The sequence below is a fragment of the Saimiri boliviensis genome, chromosome 4 (genome assembly GCF_048565385.1).
Source record: "Saimiri boliviensis isolate mSaiBol1 chromosome 4, mSaiBol1.pri, whole genome shotgun sequence".
In the NCBI taxonomy this organism is placed as follows: Eukaryota; Metazoa; Chordata; class Mammalia; order Primates; family Cebidae; genus Saimiri; species Saimiri boliviensis.
Window position 1 is genome coordinate 79,355,551 of NC_133452.1, and position 12,044 is coordinate 79,367,594.

General features: G+C 40.0%; 1 protein-coding gene across 3 annotated transcripts in view; it reads left to right on the forward strand.

Moving 5' to 3' along the window:
• The window catches only part of RRAGD (Ras related GTP binding D), a 47,804-nt gene extending 35,979 nt beyond the window's left edge, over positions 1-11,825 (forward strand). For all 3 annotated transcript variants that reach the window (XM_039467732.2, XM_010333792.3, XM_010333793.3), the window contains exons 6-7: positions 3,651-3,799; positions 8,628-11,825. In XM_039467732.2, the coding sequence (XP_039323666.1) occupies positions 3,651-3,799; positions 8,628-8,779 (301 nt within the window). In that variant the 3' untranslated portion in view covers positions 8,780-11,825. The remainder of the gene's footprint in view (positions 1-3,650; positions 3,800-8,627) is intronic.
• The last annotated feature ends 219 nt before the right edge of the window (positions 11,826-12,044 follow it).

Genomic DNA, 12,044 nt, shown 5'->3' on the forward strand with positions numbered 1-12,044 from the left:
TAAAAACACAAAAAATTAGCTGGGCATGGTGGCACGTGCCTGTAATCCCAGCTACTCAGGAGGCTGAGGCAGGAGAATTGCCTGAACCCAGGAGGCGGAGGTTGCGGTGAGCCGAGATCGCGCCATTGCACTCCAGCCTGGGTAACAAGAGCGAAACTCTGTCTAAAAAAAAAAAAAAAAAAATCCTTTGCCCACTCAGCTCAGATTCTGTTAACTCTTTTACACACACACACACACACACACACACACACACTTGGAAAGTGATACTTATAAGATTTTAGTGAGGATAAAATATCATTAGGCTCATAACATTCCTTCAACTGATAGACTCTGGATAAATGTAGCTGCCATAATTTATTATTACTGTTATTATTAAACGCTGACATCTGGCTTTAGAAATAGACCTTATTGCCCAAGATTACTGCCCTGAAGCATTCTATTATTTTTCAACCGTAAGTGGATGACCTTGAAATACTCATGGAAGATGAATGCACCCTGATTACAGTCTAGATTGCCATGGTAATCAAGTACAATGAACAACACAATTAATCTGGCACATACTTAACAATATGCATGATCATTATTGTGCCATATGGTAATTAGATGTAAGTGGTAAGTTGTTCATGTAAATGATGTTAATCAGAGTTACTTTTCCCAGCTAAAACAAACAAGGGGGAGGGGGTTAGGAGGAGGCGGCCTGCCTGGCTTTGTTGTCAGATTGGTTTTTCTATGGTGGAATACAGTGTTCTGAGAACCCACAGGATTCAGTAAGAACCAGTCTGGGTCACAGATGGTTTGTGGGCTCTGGGGTTTCCTCAGATTGTTTGCTGGAGCAGTAACAAGCCAGTCCTGTTAACCAGCAGGAGGTGGAGTTGTGTGCAGAGCCTGGGGTCCTCTTAGGCCGCGAGGAAGCAGGTCTCCTCGTAACTAGAGGCTTTGCTGCCCCTCCCCAGCTGCCCAGTGGAGACCAGCAGGCCCCAGAATCAGGTGACCTGGTGCCTCAGAAATCTCTCAGCTGAGGTTCTGCCCCAGCGGGCAGCTCTGTGCTGACACATGGACACACTCTCACACACACACCCGCACACACACACATGCACACACTTTAAGGGAAAATCTGTTTTATCTTCATGTGTTTTAATTGCTTAGATATGAAAAACTTGAGTAGTAAAACAGATTTTGCAGTTGCAAACCTTATCAATTTCTACTTGTAATTTTTGGTGGAGTCTTTTTCTAATTTGTTTAATGTTTACCTTTTTCTCATTGTGAAAGTAATACATGCTCATTGTAGAAAATACATAAAAGTCTAAAGAATAAAATTAAAGTAGCCCATAATCTCACCACCTAGAGACAGTCAGTGTTGACATTTTATATAGTTTCTTCTTATTTCCATGTGTAATCTTTAGGATAATGAGATCACGTTGTATGTAAAATTTTATATCCTGCTTTTTTCATTTAACATTATCATCTAAGAATTTTCCTGTATTAAATGCTATTAATGAACACAGTGTTGAGTATCTATATAGTATTGTATTTACTTGGATATTTTAAATGCCATTTTCTTCATTGGGTAAAACATGTTAAATGTTTCAGTTTCTTGTTCTCAGAACATTACTTATAAGCAAGAGAGACTGAGAGACAGACTCTGCTTAAAATATAGTAGATAAAAACAGTGAAATGGAAGTTAATGAATTCTGTTAAAGCATCTTTAATATTTGAAGTTCAACGCTTAAAAGGTTTTTCTTTAATGTTTTGGTAGGTTATAGTGAGTTGAATCTTTTTAAAAAAGAAAAACAAAACCTAACCTCCACAATTTACTTTAAAGTAGCCCTGTGTATGGCAGTTTAAAATACTCTCAAAACCAAAAACATACATTTCCTTAAAACTACTCTGTGCAATTCAGTCTTTTCATTAAATCTAGCTTGATACTTTACCCCCTTGTGTATTTACAGGATTAAAGCATTAACTTTGAAATTAGCCATATCTAGGTTTGAGGTCTTGGCTTTACCCCTCCCTATCCTCAGCTTTGACCAAGTTATCTTATTTTCCTTCAGCCTCAGTTTCCTTAAAAAGTTAGAGGATTCTTATAGCAGACAGTTCTTTTTTTTTTTTTGAGACGGAGTTTCGCTCTTATTACCCAGGCTGGAGTGCAATGGCTCGATCTTGGCTCACCGCAACCTCCGCCTCCTGGGTTCAGGCAATTCTCCTGCCTCAGCCTCCTGAGTAGCTGGGATTATAGGCACGTGCCACCATGCCCAGCTACTTTTTTGTATTTTTAGTTGAGACGGGGTTTCACTATGTTGACCGGGATGGTCTCGATCTCTTGACCTCGTGATCCACCCGCCTCGGCCTCCCAAAGTGCTGGGATTACAGGCTTGAGCCACCGCGCCCGGCTAGCAGACAGTTCTTAATAAATTTTAAGAACTAAGGATGGTTCATATCACATAAATATTTAATAAATGCTAGGTCTTAGTGAATGTGATAAAGTTTAACACAATTCCAATTAAGTCAAGTTTCTGGTCCATTATTCATAAATTTGGGGAGTAAAAATAAATCAGAAAATTTATGTACAGTTTCAGGTAAGGGGGAAAAGGTTTAGGGAAGTGTCCTTTGCCTATGAGGAAAGGATTCATAACTCTTACTACACAGGTATCTTCAGAGGGTCCAGTTTCGATCATTAAAGCCATAATAGTGTGTATTTTATGTTCTCAGCTTTATGCTTAGTATATATATGCATTATTTCATTTAATCTTCATTGGAAAACCTTGAAATAATTACTGTTAGTGTACATATGAGGAAATGGAGGCTCAAAGAAGTTACTCGACTTGTCCAAGCTCACATAGCTAGCAGTGAAAAGCACTGAGATTCAAACCCAAGTTGTTTGTGACTACAGACCACACTTTTTCTTAAATAGACCTATATATCTTATTTAACTCTTTATTTTGGAAAAAATTGCAAACCTACAGAAAATATGCAAGAGTGGTAAAGTGAACTCCTATATAACTCTTCATTGGGATCCACCAGTTTTTACCAATTTGCCATATTTGGTACATTTCCCTTTTTCTAATACCTACTATGTATCTATTTCTTTTTGGTGAACCATTTGAGAGTAAGTGGAACCAGTTCACAGTTCAGCAAATTTAGCATGGCTACATTATTAGCTAATATGTAGACCATATTCAGATTTTGCCAGTGGTCCCAATTCTATCTTTTATAGCAGTTTTTTCCCAATTCAGGATCCAGTCCAGCATTTGGCGGTCAGGTCTATTTAGACTCCTTGGATTTGGAACATATCTTCGGTGTTTCTTAGTCTTTCATCAAACCATGCCTGGCTATTCTAGATGAGAAAACAAGACGCCCTGGGCCACAGAATTGGGAAGGGCTAACCTTACCCCTCACCTGGCTTCCTCAGGTTCCTGGATAGTGGCCCAGCTGTTGTAGACAGCCACTCATTGTCAGTAGGAAGTGACTGTTGAGGACTGTGTATGTTTCTGTGCCCGTGTGTTTCTGAGATCTTTTGCTGAAAGGCACTGTAAGTGTAAACGACTTATGATTATCACTTTTTGTGGCTTAAAGCCAGTCTCTGTCACTGGCTTACAGTTTCTATTTCTTTCTCCATGGTCACACATGTTTTGGTTTCTGTCCCCATTTAGTCTCAAAGAAGATGGAGCAGGAACCCCTTATGACAAGGAATCCACAGCCATCATAAAGCTGAATAATACAACTGTGCTTTATTTAAAAGAGGTGACAAAGTTCCTGGCTCTCGTTTGCTTTGTCAGAGAGGAAAGCTTTGAAAGAAAAGGTAACTTTTTGGTGTGATTTAAAAGAAGCATTTCAATTCAGACTGCTATTGTATGTATTGTTTGTTGAATGTGGGTGGACAACAACAGCATGCCCCTCGAAACTTCCAGATGCCAGTCACAGGCCCCCTTGGCTAAGAAACCAGTGCTGGGCGGGCTCCTGCCCACAGCGTCAACTTCTGGGCCAGTGAACTGGCCTGCCCTCCAGTGGTGCAGCTGCAACTGCAGCAAGGTGGAAGTGGAACCCCATGATCCTCCCAGGGAGGGAGGGGCCTTGGCATCTCTGCTAGGAGGAAGCTAACAGGGGCATTGTTGCCAGGCTGTGAATGAAGTCTCTTACCAGGGAGCAGGCCCCCCAGCCTGTTTAGAGGGTGGAGGCCTCCACCTTGGTCCACACCTCTAGAAGGTCTTAGGTGACGGTGTGATCTTTTGTTCTTCCCATGTAAAGGAGGGGACAACAGGTGGTTTGACTTCTGTTCAGCCTCAATATACTTTTTTTTTTTTTTTTTTTTTGAGATGGAGTCTTGCTCTGCCACCAGGCTGGAGTGCAGTGGTGCAATCTCAGCTCACTGCAGCCTCTGCCTCCCAGGTTCAAGCTGCAATTCTCCTGCCTCAGCCTCCCAAATAGCTGGGGCTACAGGCGAGCGCTGCCACACCTGGCTATTTTTTTTTTTTTTTGTATTTTTAGTAGAGACAGAGTTTCACTATGTTGGCCATGATGTTCTTGATCTCCTGACTTCATGATCCACCCACTTTAGCCTCCCAAAGTGCTAGATTACAGGCGTGAGCCACTGTGCCCGGCCATATACTTCTTAAATCTTCAGAACACAGGGATGGCATCATGATTCCGAAAAGGGAAGACATGAATATACTTAACTCCACTAAATATTTTCTTAGGATCAAATTCAATTTTATTTTGAAGCCAAAGCAATTAAACTTACTTCCCCCTTCTATAATATCTGAACAAAAGTTACTAACAGAAGTCGCTAGCTCTGGGACTGTTTCCCTGGGAAATACCAGCTTACTGATGTGGCTAGGGACTTCTGTTAGAAATTGGGTATGGTTCACTAATTTGTTGGGTAAAAAAAAATCTCCAACAAATAGTAGTTACATATCCTGAATATGTAATAGTAACATATCCTGAAATAGCCTTTTTCTCCTTGTAAGCAATATACGTCCATTAAATCAAAAATGCTTTGAAAATTTAGGGAAGTATAAAGAAAAAACTACTTATTTCACCATCTAGAGCTAAACCTATGTTAAATATCTGGGATTTCCTTTTTCCCTTTCTTCCTCTCATTTTTGAGACAGGGTCTCGCTCTGTTACTTAGGCTGGAGTGCAGTGGCAAAATCATGGCTTTCTGCAGCTTCAACCATCTGGGATCAAGTGATCCTCCCACCTCATCCTCCCCTGTAGCTGGACCACAAGCACATGCCAACATGCCTATAATTTTTTTTTGGTTTTGGTAGAGTTGAGGGTCTCACCATGTTTCCTAGGCTGGTCTCAAACTCCTGGACTCAAGCAATCCTGCCACCTCAACATCCCAAAGTGCTGGGATTAAAGGACCGAGCCACCTTGCTTGCCTCTCCTGCTCTCTTTTTCTCTCCCTCCTACCCTCTTTCCTTTTCTCCCTTTCTTCATTCTTTTTCTCCTTCCAACAAAACTGGGGCCATATTGTCTAATATCGTTTTATAGTCTATTGTTTTTACTTCTGAATATCATGAAATTTTCCTAATTCATTAGCCATGAAACACAATTTAGATTTTGTTTTTTAATCAGAACATAGATTTTTTTAGAAAATTTAGAAATAACATTTAGCAAAAAAAAAAAAATTGATAAGATTCTCATTCAGATAACTAGTATTAACATTTCCTGCATACTTTTCCAGTCCTTTCCTGCATATGCATTTTGTTGTTGTTGTTGTTTTGTTTTGAGACATTTTTGCTCTTGTCACCCAGGGCGGAGTGCAGTGGCATGATCTCGGCTCACTGCAACCTCTGCCTCCTGGGTTCAAGTGATTCTCCTGCCTCAGCCTTCACAGTAGCTGGGATTACGGGCAGCTACCACCACACCCAGCTAATTTTTATATTTTTAGTAGAGACAAGGTTTCACCATGTTGGCCAGGCTGGTCTGGAACTCCTGGCCTTATGATCCTCCCGCCTCAGCCTCCCAAAGTGCTGGGATTAAAGGGATGAGCCACTATACCCAGCCTGTGTTTTCTACAGAAATGTGAGATTGTGTGATGAATTCTACTTTATAACCTTTACTTAAATTATTAGAGATGTGTTTCCAAGTCATTGTCTTTTTTTAAACCACATCATTTTAATGGTTTTGTTAGATTCTATTTTCAGACATCTACGTTGTTTCTAGATTTTGATGTTATAAATATCATTATGACCTCCTTTGCATGAAATATTTGTATCTTTGGTTGTTTCCTAAGGAAAAATTTCAAGTGGAATTACTTAGATCAAAAGGGTAGGCCCATTTGGGGGGCTTCTAACACCTATTACCAAAATGTTCTTCAGAAAGATGTTCTGGTTTTAAGCTGCTAAGAGAATATGAATACTTATTTTGCTGTCTTCTTAACAATATTGGGTATTAGTATTCTTAAAAGTTGATAACGGAAAACTGCTGTATTATGCACATTTACATTTTCTTGCTGCTTTGTGATGTCCTGTATTTTTCCTGTGTGTACCATGACTGACCAAATTGCCTTTTGTGTCCTTTGCCCTCAGAACTTTAAATTAAATGTTGTTCATCTTTTACTCCTTATTTTCATCTTGCTAGAAGCAAGAACAGATTATACAATAGATCATGGAATTTTTAAGACAGACAGGCAATACACCTTGTTTCACCCTCTCATTTCACAGATGATTTTACTCAGGCCTAGAAAACATAAATGACTTCCTCTTAATATTTCACCATCACTTTATGGCAGTCAGGGCTAAAGGTTGCTGGTCTCAAGTGATCCTCCCTGCTCTGCCTCCCAAAGTGCTGTGATGTGCTGGCCTCCTGGTGTGCCTGGTGCCTGGGTGTTTTTATTGTGCAGCTAGGGTTGAGAACTCGTGAGCCAGAGAAGGATGTGGGTCCTTATGAACTGTAGGTGGGGGTGAAGAGAGTGTTTATTTTGTTCATGTCTCTGTTCATGTATTTTCAAAAGGTTTTCATGAGAGTTGAAATAGCAAACACTGTTTATGAATGTTTAATGTCTTTAAAAAGCCTCAGTTGTGAACTTTTGCTTCTTAAAACCCCACAAGCAGCAAGGTTAGTTACATTTTGAAAGGTGCAAGGATATGTAAGTTAAGGTTTGTCAAGAACAATAGGGCTGGATACGGTGGTTCATGCCTATAATCCCAGCACTCTGGGAGACCAAGGTGGAAGGATTGCTTGAGCCCAGGAGTTCAAGACCAGCCCAGGGAACATAGTGAAACCTCATCTCTACAAAAAAATTTAAAAATGAGGTGGAAGGATTGCTTGAGTCCAGGAGGTTGAGACTGCAATGAGCTGTGATCAAGCCATTGCACTCCCACCTGGGTGACAGAGTGAGCCCTTGCCTCAAAAAAAAGAACAGTAGCATGTGTCTAAAATTTCAGAAGTTGAGTATTTCATTGTACCCTTCACATAGAGCCAAGTTCTTTTAGCTAAGCTTTCTCTCTAAGGTTAGCATATAAAAGCAGACTTGTTGCACATTAAAGCAGAGAATCTTGAGGCTGTCACATCTCACATTCATATTGCCAAGTCAGAATCATTCCTTTGCTCCTTTGTTTTTATTACTTTTCCCTTTGCTTGTCTCATTGTCTTTCCTTGAGGAAATTGACTCCTGGCTTTACTGCACTTGTGGTTCTCTAGCTCTGCAGGAGCAACAGAGGGCACTGGTCAGAGGTTTTCCTGCTCCTGGAAACCGAGATGGTGCCCTCCCCGCCCTCCCCTTGCGGTTAGTTGTATAACTAGTTAAAAGTATTTAATCCTTGGCTGGAATCCCAATTCTTCCTTTGGACAGGGCTAGGGCTCTAGAAGCATCCCCTGATAGAAATAATTGTTGGGCTAGTTATTTTAATAAATGTGAAGATAGTAAATAGAAATCCTAATTGGTATAAACATAATGCTGCTCTCAGGACTTTTACAAATTACTAGTAATGATGAAAAATGCACTCCTCAAGACTTTGAATTTTCTTTTATTCTACTTTTCGTGCTACCGATATATTTCTGAAAAACACAAGAAGATTCTCTCCTATCTCTCCACTTAAGATACTTAATACTGAAAAGCTGAGTGTCATTGGTTGTTCAATTTCTGCTGGAGGTGACCTGAGATGACTGTTAACACTCTAAAATTGGGGGTTTTGCTTTCCCTAGGGCTTATGAGAATGGTTTAAATATAATAGATACTCAGTAAATATTTACTGATGAATACACAGCTTTGGGATCTCAAGTCAGGGTCTGCCCCTACCCAGTCTAATAATATCCTTTGGGGAGAAACATTTTTCATTACAGGTTTCTCTTAATTCTAAGAAATCTTTAATTCTGAAAGGTTAAAAAAAATGCAGTTCTGTGGTTCTTTACATATTTTGGGTCATAGAAACCTTTGAAAATATGGTATATGCTCTGGAAACTTGCCTCAGGAGAAATCTTCCTTCACAAGGCTTTGCCTATAATTCCTAAAGGTTTACAGCAGTATCTGAAGGCCACCTGCAGACATCCCTGGATCTGTGATCCTTACGCTAAGACCATCCTCTACCGCCCCCTACTGGCTTGTCCTGGCCATGGGTCACACGAAAAGATGGAGGTTATTTCTATGTGACATTTATAAATATTTTTGTTCTCTTCTACAGGGCTAATTGACTATAATTTTCATTGCTTCCGGAAGGCCATTCATGAAGTTTTTGAGGTGAGAATGAAAGTAGTAAAATCTCGAAAGGTTCAGAATCGGCTGCAGAAGAAAAAGGGAGCCACCCCTAATGGGACCCCTAGAGTGCTGCTGTAGGTGACGGTTCAGGAACATCTTTTGAAATCAGACCCTATCCATGAGGCTGCTGCGCCATGTTGCACTAAAGGAAGAGGAAGAAGGAGATTGGGACACATACCATGGATTTGTTGTTTTAAAAAAAAAAAAAAATCCTGCAACCCTCTTGATCTTCTCTTTTATAAATAAAGTAAGCACTTTGAAGCAAAAACTTGTATATTAACAATGATGTGAACTCCACTGTCCTTTCATTACACAAATGTAAACTTTTATGGTCTGTAGTAAAAAAAAAAAAAAAAAAAAGTCCCATGTGAGAACTGCCAGGAACTGTACATATTTTGCACTTTTTCATGTTTCTCATTGAACTGAACTTTGATAAAACGACTTTTCTAAGCTTTTTTTCTGTACTTGGTGTCAAGGACATGGATACTGTAGTCCATATCTATATGGCAATCAGAAATTAATCAAAAAGTGATGCATTGGTAATGACTTTTTGTAAATTTGGAAATCTTTGCTACCAGTTGTTGAGAAAAATAATTTTTTGGTGGAGCTGGAGCAGATTGGGGCTACAAGCTCCAGGAGCAATAAGAACTGTCCCCTTTTATAATGGGTGTAAACAGTTTTGTAGAATAATGTTAGCACCAGACTTATCTAAAAAGTTCTATGGTGGTGGCTGTGCTTCCCTGCTCAGAGGTTTTAATGAAGCTCTTTACCTCAACACACATCTCTATAATCACTACACAGAGAGGTTATTTCTTTTTGTTGCATTACTATTCTCTTGAAACTTTGGGACCAGATTTCCAAAATGGTGCCGATCACTGGGGAGAAGTAAGAATGTCACTGAATTGCAGGGTTTCTGGAGGCTTTTCTATACCTGCCACCCAGGGCTAAAGTAATGTCAGAGGCCAAAAGTTGTCCCCAAATTATGTGATTGGCAACTGCAGACTAAAAAATATTTATACAATTCTGGACTTTCGGCCTTGTGCAGCGGCCTGTTGTGCTGCATTTAAAATGCTTCTTCAGGACCAGTTCTTTATTGCTCCATGACTGTAGTGACACAGCAGATTGCAGGTCTGCACCATGGAGCTTAATCCTGTTAGTCACTTTTGTCACCTCCGAATCTCCTTCTCACGGGTGATACGGTGCCTCATGTACTCCACCTGTTCCCACCTTATGATTGAGCCGCACTCAGCCTGCCACCAGCATGCTCTGCAAGGCCGAAGAGTCATCCTGAACACCACTAAAGGTCAGTGGGAAAAGGATGACTGGAGAGACATTACAATTAACTGTGTAACTGTTTCTGTGAAATTATTTCACTTATGTTTACTTTAGACTAACAGGAAATTAAGAGTCCTAAATCTACCCCTATGCCAAATCATTCCAACTAGATAATTTTATGTGCATCTCAAGAGTTAGCACCCTAAGGCATACTTGTGGGGCATTAGAAAATAAGATTTTTTCTCTTTTAAAAAGCAGAGCCTCCTAAGAACATCAAAGTTGGTCCTAGCAAAATATATAAAGTCCCTAGAGCAACTTATCCTTGAAACTTTTTTTTTTTTTGAGGGGGGGCCTCTTTCTCTTGCTTGTGCTGGAGTGCATTGATACAGTCATAACTCACTGTTACCTCTGGGGCTCAAGGGATCCTTCCATCTCAGCCTTCCTAGTAGCTAGAACTACAGGTGCACACCACCACGCCACCTGATTCTTAAATTGTTTTTTGTAGACACAGGATCTTGCTGTGTTGCCCAAGCTGGTCTCAAACTCCTGGCCCCAAGCAATCCTCCTGTCTTGGCCTCCCTGAATGCTGAGATTACAGGCCTGAGCTGCTATGCCCAGCCTAAACTTTCCCACTTCTCTCTGCGGCTTCTTTCCAACCTCTCCTCTTCATCTCCCCAAGTCCTGTTTCTTTGAAGCCAATAACTGAAATGTAAGATGATATCTGGTTGGGGTTTAAGGTTTGAGCCTCCCAAGGGTCTGTGCATTTTGAAAGATTTCTAAAAATAATTAAGGTGCCCTAACTCCTTCCCTCATGATTCCTACTCAGAAACCTGGATGTTTAGGAGCCCAGGGCTCCCTAATTTCCTGTTGGACCTTTGCCAACAGACTTGGCACTTATGGGTTGTTATAAATCTAATTCTCTAATATTTTTTACATGTTGTTTCACTTTGAATAAGCAAATGAAGACTCTGTTTTCTAATGTGACTTTATCCTCAAGATAGAGAAATTAGCCTATTTGGTAAATCACACATTACTTAGGTATATTTATTATGTAACCAGGTGGAGCTTCCATTTTTAAGCTGGGTATATGATGGGTTTTTGTTAAAATGTGCCTTAAAAAGCCTATTACTTCAAGAGCAAATGATTCTTTGGGGGAAAGGCAAAAATAATTCTATGACATAGGGCCCAAGTTCATGGTAGTAAGTGCACTCTTTGATTAATCACATGCTAATATAGATTTAATATAGATTACTGCCTCTAACCTTGTAAGTGTGGCAATGACTTCTCAAAGAAAGATGTAGGAGTTATGTCTAAGCATTCAGTTTTCAAGTCTGTGCTACTAGAAATGTCTTCAAGTCATTTTACATTGTATTTTTGATAAGGGAGGCAGCTTACTGCGATGTATATGGCCATGTTTCATTCTCAAATTAAATTCTATAAATACAAAGCCTAAATACACAACTACAGCAACTGCACTGGAACATTTTTGCTTGGTTTTAAGGGTTGAGAACTTGCCTTGCAGGTCTCCTTCCTCAAAAGGAGCCAGGCAGTCCTTTGCCTTTGCAGTCAATTAGAACTTTTACATAGAGGCGAGACAGTGAATTATTTTGGTTATTTTCAGTGATGTAGATTAGTGTGAATGACCAGGGTGGAAAGTTTTTGAAGGAATATAAAGCAAAAACCGGTTGACATTCACGAACTGTTCTTCTGTGAACATACTTTGGACCCTTAAACATGACTAAAATCACAGCAATATTGTTACATACGGGTTATATGCCAACTCTGTTTGAAATATGCTCTGGAAAAACAGCCGAATTGTCTTGGTTATTAAAGTATGGTATGCATTCAACTTGTACAGACTGGATGTAATTTGTAATCAGGGAGCTCATGTTTTATTTGAAGCAGTACATCACTTATAACCATTGTTAAGCCATTGCTTTCAAGAATGTTAACTGCCAATTTATAAGCGTGTGTCCTGGGTTCATGCTTTGGTAAAGCTCTCATTTCAAGTGTATTCATAACTAAGCTTTCTGGGAACAGAATGGTCTCTTTGGTGAAAGGAAGTACA